The sequence below is a fragment of the Gavia stellata genome, chromosome 10, assembly GCF_030936135.1.
Source record: "Gavia stellata isolate bGavSte3 chromosome 10, bGavSte3.hap2, whole genome shotgun sequence".
Lineage (NCBI taxonomy): Eukaryota > Metazoa > Chordata > Aves > Gaviiformes > Gaviidae > Gavia > Gavia stellata.
In genome coordinates, this window is record NC_082603.1 from 17612375 (window position 1) to 17634954 (window position 22580).

Consider the following 22580-nt stretch of genomic DNA (forward strand, 5'->3'; position numbering starts at 1 on the left):
CCTTCTAGGCGTACTCAGTATAGCAGCATTGTCATGGCATAGTTGCAACCTTTATGCCCCAAGGTAAATGTACAAGGAATAGAACAATGGCTTGCTCAGAATCTACAGTGAAGTACTAGCTAAAAATAGAAATATATTTAACTTCCAAAATCAGAAGCAGATAGATATAAATTCAAGATTTAAGTTTTGCTCAGAGTATCATACCTATTACTCAGTCTTCTATAAGCTTGTCTTTCCGTGAGGTCTTGTCCCTTCTTTGTATATGTATCAAGTAAAAAGTTTTCCATCATGGCACAAAACCAATAAACCTTCTACCCAGATTACATCATGAATTCTTACGAATTTGACATCAGACATGCTCTGATCACGATGGGTATTTTTTTTCCTTTTGCATACTTAGAAAAATGCATAGCTTTAACTCTGCATTACATGTTTTCCTCATTCTAAATTGTTGCTTTTACGAGTTATACTGAACATAATTTCCCATTAGAAGGTAAGTTAGGAAAAGTCAAGCATCATCTAAATAAACTCTACTGCACAATGAAGCTTCCACGGAAAAGCTGCATGGACTTCTCTGTGTCAAAAGAAATCAACATATTTATCCTGATTATCATGAAGGAACTACAGACCAGTAAAATAATTAAGTGCAGAGTTCCCTTTTGGTGTCCAATTATAAGAACAAGACAAAGGAATAAACGTTTTTAAATGGAGTTGCTATGTAGCAGCCCTAGTAAGTCTTGCTTCAGCCTTAAGTAGTGCTGGCATTTGCTGCAGACTAAGCACTGTCAGTTAAAACTTTCTTCTCAAGCCTCTCAAAGGACAGTGTCCTATGAACTGAGAACTATGCAATAAACCGTATTACAGAATCATTAAGAATTACTAGTGGATTAGTTTTAAATTGCATTTTATAATCAGTTAGTGACAGAAGCAAGTCTAAACACAGTCTAAACAACACAACTTTTCTAAATTAAATGGACTACTGAAGGCCAAAAGTTAAGTTTTTAGTTATTAAAATATATTTTAAAGTCCAAATTAATAACCATTAGAGACTGCTTAAAATAACTTTTACACAAGTTCAAAGACCACCTCTTTTCTTATAAGTGGCAAGACAAAGAGGCTATAGATCAGGCATCTTTTTGTACTGTCATCATCGTTCTTAAAAAGTACTGGTCCATCCATTGGGTCAACTGGAAAAATGTCAGCAGCAGTGTTCTTAAAACTCCAGGCTAATATGTTTTTTTTTTTTCCCCTCTCTTTCCCCAATTTCTGTAGACACATTTTGGATGAAAATTTTCAAAGCAAGGAAAAAACAAACCAATCCAAATTCCTTTCTACTGCTTTTAAATAGACAGTTTTCAGATCATCCACATTTTAACTAGTCTTCATGCATACCTTGAACTGCTGTTATAGTCAGCTTCTCCATAAGACTTCAAAATTCTTATTCATAGGAAGGAAATGAAAAAGCAGAAGTGCAAGAAGTGTAAGAATACTAAATTTCATTTTTCATTTTAAAAAAAGTTCCAACAATTGGTGTCCTTTTGTTCTGTGTGCCACTATTTCAGATAGTGGGAGATGTTAAGATGATCACCTTATTCTGTGGGGAACAAAGGAGTGAGATCAGTAATGTTAATACACTAATTACTTAATTAAATACTATAATGCTATATTAATTGAATCAGTTGAATACGATCAGCATAAATAAGATATTTGCTCTTAATCTTTTCAGCCTACCCAGAATGCAAAATGTAATCTCAGTATTACGCAAAAAATACATGACTTTGAGCTCAATTTTATATCACAAAGACTGAACATAACAATTTCATTTTAATAATAAAAACACCCTGCTAAGACTTAGCCATTACAGCCACACAGGATTTTTTTTTTATAAATTGTACTAGAACTTGAGTAAAAATTCCTCCCAAAATTCCACTAAACCAATATATTCTCAAACGATTAAAGTGATAAGTAAGCAGCTGGCATTTACTGTAAGTGACAAAATGATGACACTCATTTCCATACCATATGTATTTCCTTACTTCAAAATGTACTTGACACATTTTCTACTCTGGCTGATACGATCTGTAGTTACTGTGCATACTTACAAAATGCTGAAAACTATAACCGTTGTTAACTGGCTTATTTTTATGACATGCAAAATAGCTTAAAATTTACTGACCATTCAAGTAGGCAGTCCTTTCTAAATATTCTTGTTAAACTTTCCAAATCTTCATTTTTGAAATGCAGTTCTTCCAGCAACGTAGTCAGGAACTGTGTGTACATTGGGCTCGTCTGAATATTCTTGAAAAGTGGAGTAATTTGTGAGAGTCTGGAAAAAAAAAAAAAAAAACAACAAACCAAAACCAAACCATATTTGACACAGAAAAGCGACTTTTCAGTGTCAGATGTAGAAAAAGCAAAGCTTGTGAGTTCAGACAACTGTATGGAAGAAACGCAGTTCATAATATCACACTTTATTCATTACAGTACATAAGATTGCATGTATTATATACAATATGATCTGTACCAAAATATGAATTTTTATGAAGTTGTAGTGAAACTAAAAAAATAAAAATCTAATTAGAAAAAAATGGGCTAGTAGTTTGTATGCCTCTAATCAGTCGTATATTGATGTTATATAACAGAATTCAGAACAAAGTGCAAAATGTTATATAATTACACATAAAAAGGAAAGGTATCAGTCACTGTTTTCTTCTTTACCAAAAAGCTCCTAAACATTCATACTGTAAAAGTTGTATAGTTCTTTGTATGAGTAAAATATAAAAGAGCTATAAAATTCTGTCTTAAAGTAACTAAGAAGAATATTTTAACTACAAATTATTAACAGGGCTCCTTGACAGAAGTTGTACTTAATTGGTAAGTCACGCACTGTCAAACTTCATAAAGACATTCAAGAGGGTCACTTACTTGTATGATTCTCCCCCTGTTCTGGATGCCATAAAACACACAGTATGTCAAAATAGCAAATGCATTTTGCTTTATGTTGAGATTTCTCCAAACACACAGAAGCCTCTCATAGAGGCATTTTGGATTATTATTAATTTTAATTGACACACATGGGCACATGAGACACCAATTGCATTCCCAAACCAAGGAGCAATTTGAGTGAGTAATCAGAGCAACTTGATTCCTTAGTTTTGACAGCCTGTACCTTAAAGAAGTTTAAATTGTATTTCTTACACACTGAACTGTTTAAAAAATAGGCTTTAAGCAAGCTGGACAAAACTAGAACAAAGCTAATTTAATCTTGAGAAGTTTTTATACGGGATACTAAACTTCAGTTTTAAAACTGATACCATAGTAAAGATTTGCTGTAGTGAAACTATTTTCTGTTTGGTAACACAATTAAGTGCTTCAAGTCTCAAAGTGCCTGCAGACTTTAGAGCGCTTCAGAAAAACAGGAGAATCAAAGGCGGGTGGGGGGGAGGAAATCATATTTCTGAATTCAGCTCATGAAGTTTAGCTTTAAAATTCAAACAATACTTGGCCTTTCAAAATTGGCTATTTAGCAACAACATTTTACAGAAAATGTTCCATTTGGGCCTGATTTTCTGAATTGCTGAGTAGGTGGAGTTTATCCAGTTCCCGCTGATTTTAAAAACTGCAATGAATGGAAGCTGAAAGTAGTTGCCAACTAGGAGAATAAAGTATTTGCATGAGAACAGACAATGGAAATAAATAGGGCATTAGCGTACATCCCCAAAGAGAATGTTATTCATCATCTGAAATCATGGAAACTGCAAGGCAGTCATTACTGTATATTGCACTTAGTTCCAGAATCAACAAGAACAGCAATGGAAGGCATAATCTTCAAAGGATCCCAAACCAAACATGCATAGTGCTGCTAAAATGCATTCCTCAGTTTGGAAGGAGCTATCACCATGCAGATCATCTACCTATATAATATCTGTATGGAGATGAGGTAAAATGTCAAGCTGTTGGTTTTCATTTGTGCTTTAATTTTATCCAAATCTATTTTCATCCTAAAGTCCTTTCTTTTTCTCATAATTCTATTGCAAAATATTGCAAAGGTAGCAATAGCTGAATCTACTTTCTAAGCACAAATATTTTTAAAAAATCTTTAATGAACAAAATCAAGTATTAAAGCTTATGCTGAATGTTAAGTAACTTCAACACCAAATGTTACTGACAAGATAACAAGAACTCATAGTCTAGCAACAGTTACTTCATCTCAAATACTTTATTTAGATAAATAGTGCCATTGACACCATATAGGAAAGAGTTATTTTAGAATATGTTTGTGAAATTATGTACTTTTAGTAAGAAACTCAAGGCAGTCTACAGCTTCCCAAAAACTTCCCAGGTCAGACAGCCTTTAAGTGAGTAACAACTGAGATCAATCTCCCTGCAGTCATTGGTATTAAGACCATCTCCACTCGAAGAAAGCTGCATACAAAAGAAGATTCTTTTAAATTAAGCAAAAATAGCAATACAACACTATTTACTATGTCTTCTAAGATCCTTAGAGTCCGTTAATACAAAAATAAATTTACCAAAATTTTTGATTAATAAACAGACTTTTAAAGAGTTAAATTATTTTCCATTTCTTTTTGGATTCCATTTCAGTACGTACATTTAGCGAAATATTTCAACCACCAAACACTGTCACTTGGTGAGAAGGACTTTAAGAGATGCTCAAAGTAAGGACATGGTGTGGAAAGAAACAGATTTATGCACAAACTCTGCTATATAAACCCTTCCACAAAAGAGAAGTATTCACAGTTGGATTTGTGATTTTTGGACTGAGGCCACTAGGTTTTGTAATGTACTTCATGACAGACAGGACTGAGTTGTTTCTTTCCTGGTGAGAAGTACAGCAGTTACTATTTAAACTGGTAAAACAGAGTGCCTCTGCGCAGGGTTCACAATCTGGAGGTTGATTTTTGCATTATGATGCTTTATCAGCAGGGGAGCAGAGGAAGTGCTGGTAGAGGCTCAGAGTGACCATTTCAGAGTGTTAGTCTGGAGACAAGGGCAGTGGGAGAAAGACCTGGAGATGCACTATTACTAGTCTTCAATTCGCCCTTCTTGAGATTAAGTAGGTTATATATGAAAAGAGACCGGTGGCATAAACAGTCATGACTTCCTGAGTGCTGGTGCCAGGCGGCTGTAACATTGCAAAACACTCTCTTGGCAATGTTGTAGATTTACATGCATTTTTAGCTGAATTTTCTTCCTCCTACCTTAAGAGGACATTGATAAGGATGTTATTCTTCAAAAAGAGCAGAAAACTTACGCAGTTTTAAGTGATATTCTAAAACTAAAATCTTTATACCATGAAGCTCGCATGCTAAGCAATCTATTTTTTTAATATATATTTTTTTTGGGGGGGGGGGGGAACTGCAGTCTGTGATATTACATAGTTTCATGAATTACAAACATCTCCTAACTATCAGACCCTGTTTAAGACACTCTGTTTAAAGAGTAGCTATTATAGCCCACAATAAGAAAGAAAAAGGTATTGCTATTGTCAGAGAAGCTGCCAGGCATTAAATACTGAAAAACAAAGTAAAAAAAAAAGAAAAGATGTTTTACCTGTGGATCAATTTTTTTTCGTTACCTGAACTTTAAAAACTAATTAAACTACTAATTATCTGATAAGCAGGAGACTAAATCAAAACGTAATTTCAGAGAGGCAAGTGTAAGTTTCTAGCAATTAGTTAAAAATTGCATCTAGAAGGGACAATGTGTTAAACATTCATGAATATATGTACAAACACTTTAATCTTGGAAAACTGTGTCCTTTTGGCATTTAAATGATGCTTTAACTTGTCATTTGAAAAGCAGTTATTGTCAAGTCCTTTTCTACTTTTAAGTGCCTGTTAGAACAGAAGCAGAAGCTTTTGTCTGCAAAAGGAGCAAGCACAAGTTGCAAGCTTGCACTGAGTGGTAAGTTCTATGCTCTAAGTAACACTGATCCAATGTATATGCAAGGTACTGCACAAAAGAGCATTAAGGGCTGTGCTCTCATCCTTGCACGAAATGCGAACCGAATTAAAGCATAACTATAAGCAAATAAGCCAGAACAGTATTTGGAATCAGTATCTTCAAGCCACTGAAAGCTGCAACAACCCTATCTCTGAAGAAACTACCATGACTAATTCAATTTAATGATATACAGGATTTCAGTTCAAGGATCATGGAATTGCCTTGAAACTCTGCTGCACTCTACTTCAAAAGATGTAGAATATAAACAGGAAATAGGATACTTGGGACCACAATAACTACAACTGGCTACTACAACAATGAAAAGAAAAATATAAATTCTGCTTTTCTGTTACTTCTTTCACATGTTCTAAGATTAATGTGGAACAAACTTTTGTGAATAAAGTCAAATAAAAATATGAAAAGCTAAAGGATTAAGTGATTTTACAACAATCACCTACAGAAGCACACAAACACAAATGTTACTGTCCAATTATAGACCCCTGCTTCAAAGGCTTGCCTTCAGCACACCCATTAAAAGGAAATGTTCATGCACAGTTCATGGAAAAGTAGTACATTATGTATCAGACTTCATGAAACAGTGTCGTTTCCTGCACACCCACTTACACCATATGGTAAACAGGTCTTTGTAAAGTTTAAAAAGAGTTAAAAATGTAAAACTATATCTGATTGATAAAATTCGTATTTGCTGGCTACTCCACATATGTTACATGTTCAAGGAAAAAAAAGTTAAATTCATGTGAAGACCAAGCTATTAAATGACATCTGGCTACCGCAAAATGTTTACATAGTTTCAGTGTTTCAACTCAAGACCCAAGCTTTCTATGAATTAGTAGCCTTACAAATATTTGACAAGTATATTTAGGAGTTTAATCTAAATTAAAATATTTTTACAAGTCAGTCACATTATATGGAGTAAATTTCATTAATTGATATGGTAGTGTGCGCAACTCGTTCTTAGATCTATGCATACCTTAATCAAGACAGCTGAACACATTCAGAAAGGACAATGGTGGAGTAATATTTTTATGTAGTTTAAAAGGACTAATTAGCACTTCCTATACAAAGGTGGGAATATTCTTTCAAAAAAGCCCCATAATTGTTTAGTACCATCCTCCCCTCAGATACTGGATCTCAGGAAAACCTTTCTGGACTTTTTGTTTAAGATGAATTCTGTGATCCCCTTTGCAAAAAGTTAAATCTTCAAAGCCACCACTGTGTTATCAGCCAGTTCCAGCTCTCTGAAACAGATGCCTGAAAACAGGGTTAAGAACACAACCACCTAAGAGTTGGGTTCCTTTCCATTCCCCAAAATTGGTCACTTAAAACTACATGAAAAGTGTTGAGAATTTGAGTGCATATAAATTTACCCAGTATCATGCAAAGCACTTGTATACTCATGAACAAAAGTTGTATGCTTAGTCTCAAAAGAATAATAATAAACTCCTCCTAGGAAAAGATAATTATTGCCAGTCTTCCTAACTTTTTCTAATGGCAGAAGCTTAAAAAAATAAAAGCCACTGATCATGACAGAAGCCATGGATCTGAGCACAATTATTTCAGTCCCTTACCCTACCTTGTTTGGCATGCTTGGAACTTGTTCAAGAACAGAATTATAAAGCAGAAGGACAGAACAGTCAAGCACAATCTGTCCTTCCATAGAAAGCTTTGGAAAATAGGATATAAACATTTTTGCCAGTTATAGGCATTTGAGCACTGTGAATAAGACTCTCAACAATCATCACAACATAAAAGTTTTGGGTTTTTTAAATTCTCTCAGTTTCTTTCTACCTTTTGTTTTAGGCACTTAAGACTTAATTTTTTAAGATCATCATAACCAGGACGACTGATAACTATTCTTCTATCAGAATGATGGAGTTGCACTAATGATTGCAAAAGTTTCTTGAACACTCATTTCAGAACATAGAAAAAAAGCAAGAGCTGGCAGCAACTGTAGGCAGCACTTTTTTTTTTCCTTCCCCAACAAAAACACAGACACAGACTACTGCATCTGTGCTACAGGGAGGGTGCCAACAAACCACTGATCCAGGTGCCATCAATAGACTCTTGCTAAGGGTCCCTACCTGCAAGGAAGTCCAATGCATTTTTTGCCGTCTTTGGACAGTCACAAATTGGACTATGGCTATAAGCAATCTAGTCCTCTCATCCCACAAGCATATTAGCTGAAGATCTGTAACATGTGCTATGTACACTTAACAAAGAGTAGAAGTGCTTACAAGCCTCTAAGATCAGTTCGGGTGATTTAACATAGCTATTAAAGGTTCTGAGAGATCAATCAGCCATTCCAGGAACGTGCCATTAGCACTATGCTAAAGCGTATTTGCTCCATTGCTATGACATAAAGTCATGTCACACTGTAAACAAGGACTGATTCAGGAGAAACAATGCTAAAAAACATGAAGAAACATAATGGTGCAGGAGACACTCTGTAGAGTGCCATTGATCATGTCAACTACTACAATAAAGCATTAAACAGAACCCTATCTGAATAGAAAAACCCTTTATGCTAAAAGTCTTCCAGGGTATTGCCAATATTCAGACACAAATAAAAATATTTTAATGGAAACTCTACATTGAAGTGTGTTGCTGGGATTTGGCAAGGACTGGTTAGCAATCCAGTGCTCTTTTTGTGTGTGTGATCAAATGGCTCTGAAAGCAGAGCAGCTTATCGAAGTCTACGTCTTTAATTCAAAAGCAGGGAATACCACAATCAGGTGGGTCACAGATAATGGACATTAATTTGGAAGTCTGTCAAATTTCCATTCAAAACTCACACTTGCAATATTACGAGTCAATTCTAGATTTGGAAAAACAAAGTCATGAATGTAGGACAGCCCATCTTTATGAATAATTAATTGATACTTACAAGAATTAAGTTACAAGGCCGTAAACCCACAAGATTTCCAGCTTTCCCTCTCCACATATGTTTTTGTAAACATTTGGGACAGTATTAGTTAAATACAACTGCTTTTGAAATTTACAAGGAGTATTAAGGTACTCTTCTTCCCAGCTCTGTACCTGCTATTTTGAGTTGAAATCACAAGGGAAATAATCTCTGATTGCTTCTACAAGGTAGAAAGGATTGGAACGGTACTGCATGGATCAAAACAAGCCGTATGCAGCAATGTCAGTTGGCAAGTGGTAGGAGAGGGACTGTTTTCCAAACTGACCCTGTGGAAGACTGGTGAAAAGGCACTCCACTGAGGAGCCCAGAACAAGCCCTTCTGCACTTGACAGATGGACAGCCAAGCTGAGCATATTGTACTACTTCTTGGACCAAAGGCAGGTTACAGGACAGTACCAAAGAGGATGCCGTTACTTAGACAGAAGCTCCTAAAGTTGTTTCAGTAATACAAGGTACTTAAATTTTATCAATAGCCCAAGATTCCTTCAGCAGCTGTGTACAGTAAATTTCCTACTCCTTGCACTGCAAGTAGAACAGAGAGCACAAATCCTCATCCAGAGATTTAAATAAACTTTTGAGCAGATTTATAAAAACTAAATATCAGTATGATACTGCAGGTCATTCTCAGTAATAGTTCATCTCATTTAGTGTTAAAACTCCTCTAGAAATACAAAAAGCCATGTTAAATGAATGAATGAGGACAACCATGCCATTATAATGTGTTCTGCTGTGTCAACACACAAGGACTGGGGTGTTCTGGTTTTGTGTGGGTTTTTTTTTAAATTCTTCAAATATATTTGCACTACTCTTATGTTATAGACTTGATGGGCTTAGCAATGCAATAAAAATGTTACTAATCAGAAATGCCATTCTTTTAATATAGCAGTTTTATAGAATACAGTCTTAGATTCCATTTTAATTATGTTCCTATGAAGGAAGTCTCCAACACAACTGATTAAACAGAAGTTAATTGTTTTGTTTAAGACAAATGGCTAGACTGAGTCAATACAACAAGTGTTACAGATCAGCAATAAAACTCATTCACATAGATGTGTATTGCAGCCCATAGACCATCTGCCTGTACATATAACTGGAGTGTCGCCAATGTATCAATCACTTAATAATAGTGCTTCAGTTGATGGGATGAACTGAAAGACTTGCTGCATTTATTCATTTCATGAACCCCTACCGAAAGACGCTCAGACATTTTGACAGAATAAGCGAAAGCATCACTGTAATTCTGAATGTTCTTCACAATATATTGACTGCTTGCTTAATTTGAGGTAGAGTCCCTCACTTACCAATATATATCACTGGATGCAGTACACTTGTCGAGGGGCAGCACTTTTGTTAGTAACATATCTTAAATCATGGCAAGGATTTCCACAGACCTTAAAGCATAATGCATCCATCAGGCAAAAGTTAGCATTGGACATTAAGCTGATGTGAAGCACAACGTGAGTGTAGTTGTAAGTTAAAGATACACCACCAGGGAGCTTAAAAAAATTATAACCCTTGGTATAATTAAGTGGTTACACAATCATACTGTTTTAACATACACTCAGAAATTAGAAAACATTATAGCCTCAACTTACGCAATTTAGCTGTTATGCTCACAATCCCCCACTTGTTTCTTATAACTTTAGTTTGAGCATGATTTTAAAAGCTCAACATTTAAAAAAAACCCTTAAAAGCAAAAGGCTGTCTCTAGAGTGAATATTTTCCATTAGAACACATTAATATTTGACAGACAATCTTGAACTGGAAGCATCTAACTTACAAACAAGATGCAGAAGTATTTAAATATATCTCTGGAATTAAGCCTTCTTTTAAATTAAACAATACTAGTGCTGAAAAAAAGTAATTATGACCAGTGTCATTTGCAACTCTGAAATTCAAGCAACCTCTAATTGGGGACCCTTTGTTAGCATATCCTATCAGTCAAAGAAGGAAGTCAGTATTCAGGGGCAGTTTTCTTTAATCTCCCCAAATTTATTCCTATATTCTATTTTCTTAATGAAAGATGAAACACTCTAAAGCCCACAGTGTTGAATGATAACAGCTGACAGAAATAAACAGGCAATTTTATTACTAAGGGAAAAAAGCTACTTCTGATCTAGTTTTAAATATAGCCTTAAGATCCTATTCTCATCATAAAGACAAGAATTTTGTAGCTGAAGTGCAACTTATGTTTTATTTATTATTTAACTTCCTTTCATTATTGTGTACTGACTTGTCCACAGAATCCAGCACAGACACTTTAATCCTCTGATGGCAAAAGAAACTAAATTATTCATAGTTTAAAATTTTTGTCCCCTACATTTAAATCAATGCTACAAACACTGATTCAAAATCAATGACTGGAATTCCTACATAATCCAAGTATATGGGAAAACTTAAGGTTCATTCAAAAGTTAACTTTGTTAATTGTTTCCACTACCTTCATTTTCTCCTATGCTGCTTCTACAAGTCTGTTCAAGAAAAATGTTCTCTTTGAAACATGTTTATGTATATACTTCCACAAAATGTATTTTATAAATTTTATAGTTCACCTTCCACACACACTTTCCATATAGTTGGTGTCCAGACATAAATCAACTTCCTTTCCCTTTTAGTGGTACCAAAATTTCACTTGTGGTGCAGCCAGATGGATATAACTAACAGTAAAAGGAAAGCATACCTACAGTAACAAGGGTTTATCTAATCGTTTGAGAAAAGTGCTTACTAACAACTGAAAAAGAGACAATGGATTTGCAGCCTTTTTTTTCTCCTTTCTTTCTTCCCTGCCCCGCCCCCCCAATCAGTTATTTGTATCCAAATAGGCAAATGGCAATTCAGAAAATAATCTGAGGCGCACCTAAAGCTGTACCAGCCCAAACACCACTGCTTTTTAGGACTGTGGTCAGGGAGTTGGGTCAGGCCCTTGGGACCAGGCTGCGCAGCGGAGTTCCCTCATGTCATATCACACTCTCCCTGCACCGGCTTTGGAGGCTGAATGAACATTTGTGAAATACTTTGCTAGTTCTACTCTAACATACCATATGACAGTTCAATTTTTGTTTTTCTGTTAAGCTGCATAAGGAAATTTTTTGAAAGGCACTCCAGTGTTTTAACTGTACTATGCAGGGGACATGTATTGAGGCAACAGGCTTACAGCTACCTTATGAGGTACAGAAACTGTTTATTTAAAGTGGATTTAATAAAATGCAAATGTTCCAGATCTTTGTATTTTTTTTAACCTAATGAACAAACTATTTGCATGAATAGCAGGATGTATTGTTTATGTCACTGTTTTCCCCTCCCCTGAAAGTTAAGGATCGCTCCATCAGTTGCCAGCTATTACTTATTTCAAAGATCCTGCAATGAAAAGATTTTATAATAATGTTGCACTTACACAAGAAGATATAGAAAAGGAAAAAAACTCAAGTAAATTCAGCCTGTCCTCAAAATATTAACTTCTGTAAGATAGATGGCCTTTGACTTTTAATGAAGGACAAGTAAAACACTTTCTTATACATAAAAAAATTCTACTTACGTCATTAGGTCAGTAATTAATTTTACAGGCAAACTAAAAGTCTAATGCAAAGGAACACCTAAAATAAGTCTGAAAATACATAATGTCTCACTGTAGTTTCTTTGAACACGTTTCATCAAATGGTGTAACAATTTAGTATAGCCATTTAGTGCTATTTGTATCAGTTCTGTACATTGTATGCTTGCAGACAACATGCCTTAGAACATACACGGTATATACAAATAACTGAAAAAAAAAAGTAAAGATGCCTCAAAAATTAGTTAAACATCTGAAACACTCACTTCATGTAACTCACACTATTTTGCCACAACATAATTAATGATATAATACAATTCTTCTCAGAAAGTAACTAGGAAATGGCATTTCTCACTATTCCCATATTTCAGTGCCCTGTGAGCAACCAGCAGTACATAAACATGATAGCAACAATTTCTGTTCAGCTGAGAGAACATTTACAAGTCTATTGCTTTGTACAATTATTTTAACCTTTGCAATGCAAGCATCAACACTGTTTCTTCTCACACAGCATCACTCCTATAATGTTCCTTCTGAGCAAGTTTCCTGACCTTCTATGTGCACACATGAAAGAAAGTCAGTTCCCTCAGCAATTGTCCAGGAAAGGAACTACACATTTCAGAACATGCAGCAGGTGGAAAATGACGTCACATTCTCTGCAAGCATTTGCTAGCATTATGTTGATCCTGTAATAATAAGCAGTTGGCTTAATTAAGTACTCTGGGATCACTGTGTTTAACCCAGGCTTAGCCTGTCTAATAAGAAAGAAGATGACGAACACTCTAGAAATACTCTAATGTTACAATGCCAGTGACAAAAATTCAGGGATCCATGACTCCTTTAAAGCTACAGTAATAATTTGTAATGGTTCTATTTGCCTCCTGTTATAGTGATATTTAGGAACTCTATTTTCAAACATTTATTTTAAAATGACTACCAAGACTGGCATCAACACAAATATCATATAGGTCTGGCAAAAAACAATTACTTGGGCAATCATATGCAAACCAAGAGTTTCCAGATTTCTTTAACAGTGGATTAGACCTCTAGCCAGAGAAGATGACTAAGGAAGCACCAAAACCAGCTCAACATCATCTACGATTTCTTATCCAGAGTACTCTTCATACAAAGTTTAGCTGGATCATAGATTGTGTTTCACTACTTTGTATTAATAGATATGACTGCAGGATAGTTTTTTAAAAAACAAATGGAGCATGGTATCCAGCTCTACATTACCATATTCCAAGTTATTACTACAACATCAGTTCACAGACATGAAGCATCAGAACTTTTATAATACTGTGCGCCATTTAAAGCACTTACATTCATACAGGGATTTGTTCCAAAAGGTTTCAATTTAACTTACTTATCTGCATAAAGCCAAGGCAAAAAAAAGTTCACAATATAAACCGAGGAGAAATCACTATCAGCTGTTTCTGTCTAACAAATCTAAGTTTCTTATGTACACATTTCAAGGACAAGCCTTGTTTAAAGAGCTCCATTTATTTGAAGCCTGTTTCCTGCTAACCAGCTGACAGATCAAAGGTACTTCTCAGTCCTACCATTTGTTCCCATTTTCCCCTCTTTTTCAACTTATTCAAAATTTTAAATTTAAATAAATAAATTTTATATCTATTTTAAAATGGTTCCTTTCATCCTTTTCAGTCTTCTATTCCTTACGTTTTATGTTCCACAAAGTTTTCCTGTGACACTTACTTGTGTTACTTAGCTACATGAAATTAAGCACAGGTGTAAGTCTCTGAAAGATTAACGTATAAGCTTTTGAGAGCTTGAACCTTTTAAGTACTTTGTAAAATACACACTGTTGTATGAATTATTGTGCACATACAGTAGAACAATTTAATATCTAAAAGATGCTTTTATATACAAACCTGGTGCATTTTATGAATTAAACATTGTTTCATATACATCCTTTGTTGCAATTGCTGGACTTTTTTGCTACCACATACTGGTAATCTGTTCCTATCAATTCATTATCTCGATGATATGCAAAAAATTTTTTTCAATAAAGATTAAATAAAATATACTGTCTTACAGTTAAAACAGCTACAATACAATATGCTTAGGTAAATAATTTGTCAATACTTGTCTTTATAAAATGTACTCACCTGTACTCTGTTACTATGGAAACAATGATCATAAAATTGATCACAGTGTAGTTTCACAACTTCTAACATTGTAAATTGATTATCTGCCCTTCAGTCCACTATATAGATCAAACACCTGGAATAATGCAGCTGAGTAAAGAGACATGCTAGGAATAGACCTGCTTCCACTGTGTCCAAATTTTTTTCTTTAGAAGTTAAACATAAGGGCCTCAATATTTTTCTACTTGCCTTTCCCAGTTATGAAAACAAATGCCAGTGTGGTTTTGGACCTCTCAAAATGAGATTCTTAAAAATCCCCAAAAGTTAAGGATTCTTAAGCACCTTTTCCCAGACACGCCAGCTCACAGTAGGTTTAAAAAACAAAAAAAAAAACAACCCCCCCCAAACCCTTTTCCTGTTTAATTGTTTTATTTCCAGATCTATTACTGATTTGATGATCTCTAGTAAATCACTTTTCTACTCTTAATCTCAATTTTACCATCTCTAGAACAGAAAAACACTATTAACACTGATTTGTGAAAGTACACTGATCTAAACATATACCTAAAAAAAGCAGAATACGTGATAATGTTTGAAACAAATGTGAAGAGCCACATGAATCTCAACTATTGTTTATCCTTTTAAAAAAGTGAATACCTCATCTCAGAAATACTGAGTTGTATGATGAATGAGTTAGATCTATTCAGTGTCTTCTTAAAATGTTCAGATGGATAGAGAGGGTGGAAGAGATAGAGCGATACATGCATTTCTGTGGAACATAGAGTATAAGTGTGGTATACATTAAAATGAAATGAAACATACTGAGATCCCAAGCCTCTAAACAATCAAGCTTCTGTACAGTTTTTGCACCAATGCTGGTTTTGCACCTAATAGTATGTAATCATACACATACACTTTGCAGTTTCTGGACTAAGCTCCCATATACTGGTTAGCTATGATTGGTACCAGCCAATTAAAAGCATCCTTTTACTTTTGGGAAGGAATGGGACGAGAAGAACACGTACTGTTATGGACATCATTGTTCTAGTTTCTTTGTATTATGCTGTGCAAAGTTTTATGAATATATAGTTATTTTATGTTTATTTATACAATATTGTGGTTGCCATCTTATCCCAAGTATTTATTTTAATTATTCACTTCACGTCAAAAGAGCAACCTGAACCCTGATGCTAAATCCAATAGCTTGGATTGTCTGTAAATTCTGAGAGCTTCATCATAGCCCATCACCTAGAGATACACTTTATACATCATCTTCTCGTCAGTGACATGTGTTTGTTTCCTGCCTTCCTTCCCCAAAGAGGCTGTATTTTCTGTTTTCATAAATATGAAAGGAACACATTTCAGAAAATACTGTACATTTTTTGCCTTCACTGCTAACATCCCACATCATGATCAGAACTTAATTGCCAGACTGGATAAGACCACTGGGTGTCAAAATGTTTTTATATCTCAAGAAGTAACAAGCTAATGAGAAGACATACAAACTTCCTTCACACTTGATTCCTACAGTATTAGGAAACGAAGACAAGTCTCCAGTTCATCAGTGTACTGCCCACTAACAATTACCACATAAAAAATAATGCTTCCTTTCTGGATTATTTAGTCGTAATCTTCTCCTTTCCCCTCCAGATTTTTCATGCCTCTGAGTAGTTTTTAGTTTATCCCAGGTCACTGTAGAATATTATAGGAACACCAACATTCTCCAACATAACATTATCTATATGAACGTTAATGAAATGCATGTCTCTTATTTCTCCCTAACTGACACAGATCTTTGACGCATGGGTCTTTAAGTAGGTCTGTGGACCACTGTTTTGATCCAAGCAAATTATAACTTAGCTCAATTATTCAACTAATTTTGTTTTCTAAGACAGAATTCATTCATAAAGCAAGATTTTTAAGATCTTAACGGTTTTTAATCACTTTCAGGATTCTTCCTCCTTAAAAACCATTATACACTTCATAGCAAAAATATTGTCTGCCATGTCAGGTCTGACACTTTCAACAGCAATATGACAAAGGAAACTAGAATCTCTGGAATGAAGTATTGTCTTTCTAGACAGTCTGTCTTACTGTCTAGCATTATGAAGTTTTACATTCCAGAATCTGCATCAAGCACCATAGGAGAGGAATGATTAGACCTTCAAAAGATACTGCTCTTTCAGGGATTTTCTACAAAGATTTTCTGTTACAGTGGTTCCAGAAGAGTTAAGGAATCAATACCTCTACTTTGGGCATAATTTATTTCAGTGCTAAAGAAGAATAAGACACACCACTTAGCCTAGTAGAGGTACCATTATGACTGCCTGCATAGAACCAAACAAATTAATCCAGAACCCATGCTAAAACTTCTGCTGGTACAAAATACCTGGGGATCACATGCTAGGAAGCCATAGTAAGCTTTCCAATGATGCGTACCTCTAAATTTTTTTTGGTTCAGAAACAACAAGCCAAATCAACACTGATTTTCATCTTACAATGAAGCTTCCTGTAAGTGAAAAACACTATGTGTCATTGTCCCCATTAATGTAGGCTGTTCTTTAGAAAGTTTACTAAGTTAAAACTCTGAAAATAAAAGATGCAAGTGTGTGTCAAAGTCATGTTTTTCTTTTAACAGATGGGTGATGTTTCATGATAAAAAAAATGTTTGCACTGAGTGTATTAAGATTAATTATTAATAAGGAAGGCAAGTATATTTTCATAGGACTACAACTTCAGGATTCAGTTGCAAAATTAACAGCTCAGTTTGCTCAGCGGATTAAGTTAAAATACATTTAGTTTAAAACTAAGTTTAGGGCAGCTGTTAACAGTGTGGATTACATATTACTTACAGCATTAGTTCAGAACTGTCTATATTACAGTGTAACGGTACAACTTATTCTGCGTTATGACATGACTTCCAATAAGCAAAGTTGTATGCAGCAATTATGGAAGGAGGAAAAACATGATGTTACAAAAGAAATCTTCTAAATATATACCTTTTCAAGAAACATAAATTTAGAACAGTTCTCTCTCTAATAGGGCTGGGCAACTTTTCCATCTGCTTGATCAGCACATAATTGTGGCATAGAGTTCAACAGGACATGAACTCCACTGACTGAGTTAGCTCCCCGAAGATTCAACATGATAAAGCAGTCTTCTGAAATCTAGCATGATATCTTTCAGAGGATTGAAATAGAAGTTGAAATAAAAATCTCTTGTTTACTCACACAAAATGCAAAAATGAAGTGGCAGAGGAAAGTACTTTTCCTCCTATCATATTCTTAATTCACAAGTACATTTGGAATATAAAGTTCCCAAGGGTGACTAAAGCAGAAGATCCAAAATTATGTTCAACATAAAAGTATTTCTAGATTCTAACAAAAAAATTAGTCAGAAGACTACCACCATGAAGGACACCAGCTCTGCACAGTTGGGCATGACTTCAGTCTGAAAACCCACACATACAGCTGCTGGGAAGATGTAGATTTCTATCTCTTGGAGGGATTTCCAAGACACTTGGCAGAAAGCCATGACCCTGCTCTTCTCCTGCACTGGGCAGCAAAACTGGCAGGTGCAGAGAAGACAGCTTTCTGAGCCAACCCCCCTAATTCCATGCAACAGAAGTCCAGGAGACAGCATGTGCTAAGGCTCCACTCCTGCTGAAGAGGTCAAGGACCAGAACTGTAAAGAGGAACTAATTATCCTGGACTCACCTCAGAGAATTTGTGCTGGGCATGCATGAAAGTTACACAGCAGATCCAAATCTCCCATTCAGAAGGCTATCCATGAGAAATACTAGAATGGAAAAAGACTGCAGCTGCGTGTGCTGCAGTGAAATCCACAGTGTTACTTTCCTGCGTAACAGCACTACAGCAACACAATGAGGGGTTTTTGTGTAAAGAGAAACACCTTCTTTGAAACTGCTAAGGTTTCTTCTTCTGTTTTCCCCCTTATGAATGATGACGATATTTAATTAATTTTAAAGTTGGCACCGATTAACGTCCCAATTAACAACACTGCAAATCCCTCAGAATACTGTTCTATGTAAGTTTCCTAAGTACCACTGGAACATGCTAGGAGGAAGTAAAGTAATACTGATCTCCTCCACAATATGCCAAATAAGCAGATTTGAGTTTGCTTAGAAAGTGCTGATAAGTAAGAACTGCTTAACAGAAAACCTATTTGAGTTCACATTCACCAAATGACAACCTAAAATTATTAAGAGAGAAGAAGGGAAGAATATACTTTTTAATTTTTTAACATGTTAAGACAAAGTTGCCTTTTCTCTATTTCACACAGTAATATAACTCTACAGATAGAGACCAAGAGTAGAGGCAATACTATGACCACATTCAAACACTGTTATAAAGACTTTTTGGATTTTTGGTCCTGCAAACTCTGTTTCAAAATGGGAAATAATTATATTTCTAGCTTAATGATAAATGATTTTTCTCAGCTGAAACCTGGAACCAATCTTCTATCATCAGACTTCCTAAATAAAAGATTCTCCAGCTGACTTGTATGTAGTTTCTGTAAGAAAGAGTCACTCTGCAAGTCTGATTCACATCCAATATGTATTTATACGTTAGATTTGTACATTTCAAACATCCAGACATTTTCAGAAAAGAACACAGTAGTGTTCACAAACATCTGAATTCCTCTTAAAATAATTTAGAAATGTCAGTGTTGAGCAATAGATGTGCTCTCGTGTGCAAAGAAATAAAAACACATACTTGAACCCAAGATTCTCCAGTTCCTGAACTGTTATCTCCAAGAGAGTAAACCTCTAGAGTACATCTCCACATGACACATTTATCTAAAGTGGCTGCACACTTATAATGATGGCTTTTGTTTAGTGATCATGGTCGTTGTGAGTTTGTTTAAATACTGCAGCCAAATGCTTATAAACTAATCCCAGAACATTCTGAAATGCTTCAAAGCTTTTAGCGGGGGAACCTCTTGCATAGGCTTTGTAGATGAAGCTGACCACAGTTCACTGGAACCAGCCAGCTCAGATAAGTAAGATGAAAGCAGACATTTCCTGAAAATATCTTGAAAGCTTTCCATTAGACTGTACCAGGGGTATACACTAAAAACAGCAAGTGCCCATGCTTGTACAGCAAACAATCTTCGCACTGCTTTTTCCATTCTTTCTTGAACTACTGTATTTGTATCTATTTATCTGCTTCATTTGATAGCTCACAAAGTTCTTTGGGGGAAAAAGATGGAATTTCTGTATTCTAGTTTACAGTACATTATAAAGCAGCTATTACTATACCAAAAAATTCTGCTTAACATACTAAACATTGCAACAGGAAGACACAGAAATCTACCACTGCCAAAATTACTACAAATGACAAATAAATAAGACGTTTGACCTACAGATCATTTTAAAGAGTCACCCACTCCATAATAGGCATGAATGCAATTATTTGAACATAATTCTCTGGCTGTCAAAGTGTACTCTAAGAAGGTCAATACAGCATTGCTGAATGTGCTGGTCATAAAGATAGGAGTGCCTCAGGCTAGATTTTCAATAAAGGCTGAGACTGGCTGTTCATATTTTATATGATAATTTGATTGAATAAATCCAGCTGTTCACTAGGAACAGGAAATGCTCCGCTGTTGCGATGTCCAACATTTTATACTTTGAGAAAAGACAGTCACACTGTCTAGTTTCAGGCACTTCATTTCAGAGCAATGTATTAGAAGCCCAGGTTTCTTTAATAGTCAGTAGACTCAAGGGCACATAAGTACTTTTAATAGCTCCTTGAGGACCAGCAGACTATGAAGGGAGCCTAGGTCTAATTTAAGCACCAAAATTAGGTGTTATGACTATACGACATGCTGTATCCTACAAAGAGTTAATATGCACACTCCAATGAAGAGAGAATAGCATTACCATAACATAACGCAAAGTATTAAGCAGTGATGACACTTGAATTCAATACAGCAGTAATGATAATAGTTATTCTGCCCAGTAGCATATCACAAAGAGTCGGGGCACTCTGAAAGTGCACTGTGAAGTACACTGTTTGAGTCCTCAGCACATGCTAGCCATATAAGAGAAGGAAGTGGTGAGCCACAATATCAATGCACAAAATGGGGTGCAAGCAAAGTCCAACAGTTGCTACTTTAATTAAGACAACCCTGCCCCCTTCCAAACAAAACAAAAAATACTTGAGGTCTTAGTAGTTTCTTTTGAGGTACACCTCGAAATCCCATGCTCACTCTGTCTTCTGTAGTCTCTGTTCTTGTACCTCCTGCACCCCAGGGTACCTGTAATATGGTCTTTCATCCTCCTGGAAAGAGGACATATTACCCTCTTCCAGGGTGTTGCTTATGCTACTTCACTGTTTAGTGCTAGGTTTAAAAGGCCATCCTGTGTCTGGGACCAGGTCAAGACCTGTGAATACGTATTCTGAAAATGTTCTTTTCTTTCAGTGACAGAAGCTAGTAAAGAGCCACTCTGACTCAGGCCCCATACAACTCTGTGATCTAACTGACATTAGATGTGCTGCAACATGCATCATCTCTCAGTATAGCTAAGGGGAAGCCAGAGAAGACTTAATAGAGTCTTTTTTTTTTTTTAATGAGCAATATTAGTAAGGTATGACAGATTCCTTGGCAGACTGCAGGAGGTGAGAAAGGGCCACAATCTGATGACCTGTATGCAAGGGGTTGCCCAGGTCCTCAGTAGACCTTCCCTGCACACTTCTGGCTTCTACTAAATATTAAAGTTTGATTAGAATTCCCAAATAATTAAATGTTCTGGTTTAATCTTTCCGGAAATGATGCAACACTTACCATCTTCTTAGAGCAATCTTAACACTCATTCTACCCCATCTACATTCTTCCACATCCTCTCCTAAAAGGGGGCTGAGAGAAGTTGTTCAAAATCTGAAGCTCATGAGCTTGCAAGAACCTTAGAATAAGCTGAAGTCAACAGCAGTTTTATTCATGATTTCACTAGAGTAGTATTAGAAATAAAATCTACTCTATTTTAGGATCAAATATAATTAATTTGTTTAGGGGTGGACCCTTAGAAAAAGTAAAAAGAGACTTGGTTCTCTGCTTCTGATTGCTACCAAGACTGCCTGCTACTTGTTATAACATTTTAAAGCAATTGTAAAACAATCATTAGGTATGTAAACATTTAGAGCTCATGATATGTGGAGACACCAGCAACATATTTTAACTTCTGATCAAAAGAGTCACCAATTCCTTAAATGTACAGAAACTACTTGAAAAATTCATAAGATCTGTTTCACAAATTACCAATTCAACCATAAGAATATATAGTAAAAATGACAAAAGATTTGTTCTTATAGTTGATAAAAAATTTATGCCAAAGCATTCAAGTAAAGTTACTTTCTGTGTTCTGATTTAATGAATCATTTGAGCGGTATCTGGCTGGGTGACACAGATGTAAGGCTCGCTGAAGCCTACTCTAATGCCTGCTGGTATAGTCTTCCTTGGGACAGTAAAGCCAGAACAATGTGTCAGACTGAAGTAAGATCAAGGAAAGTAAGTGCAGTACTGGGGATGCTATGTGGTTGGCCCACAACACTTCTTGACCTGTGAATGTCTGTAAGTACTTCACTGTCCTACAGGCTCCAGTGACCCAGGGAGCCCAAAAGAAGCAGCAGCAGTTATAAACAGTCTCTGGAATAAGATTTTTGCAATCTTGTAATTCAAGCTGAAAGACATACAAAGGTTGCTTGATGGTTTAACCCTACTGAAAGGCAGGGCCTGACACTGTGTGAAACCACCAGTGATTTCTTAAAAGGTGAACTAATGTTAAATGTTTAATATGAATTTGTGAGAGAACTGTCTGTTTTACACACTGCAAAGTTTGTATCTTTAACATCAGAAATGTACGTGAATTTAGAAAATATAAATTAAGGAAGTTACTTGATGCACATGACTACAGCTTTTATAGATCATGCCTCCGTGTAGAAGTTTACTGAAAGACATGATAATAAAATCAGGCTTCCCATTAGGAAAA

The 22580-nt window shown here is 35.5% G+C and overlaps 1 protein-coding gene across 1 annotated transcript in view; it reads right to left on the minus strand.

The window, feature by feature from the left end:
* Positions 1 to 2142: 2142 nt before the first annotated feature.
* The window catches only part of RPAP2 (RNA polymerase II associated protein 2), a 41568-nt gene continuing 21130 nt past the window's right edge, over positions 2143 to 22580 (minus strand). The window contains exon 12 of the mRNA XM_059822176.1: positions 2143 to 2326. Within this exon, the coding sequence (XP_059678159.1) occupies positions 2143 to 2326 (184 nt within the window). The remainder of the gene's footprint in view (positions 2327 to 22580) is intronic.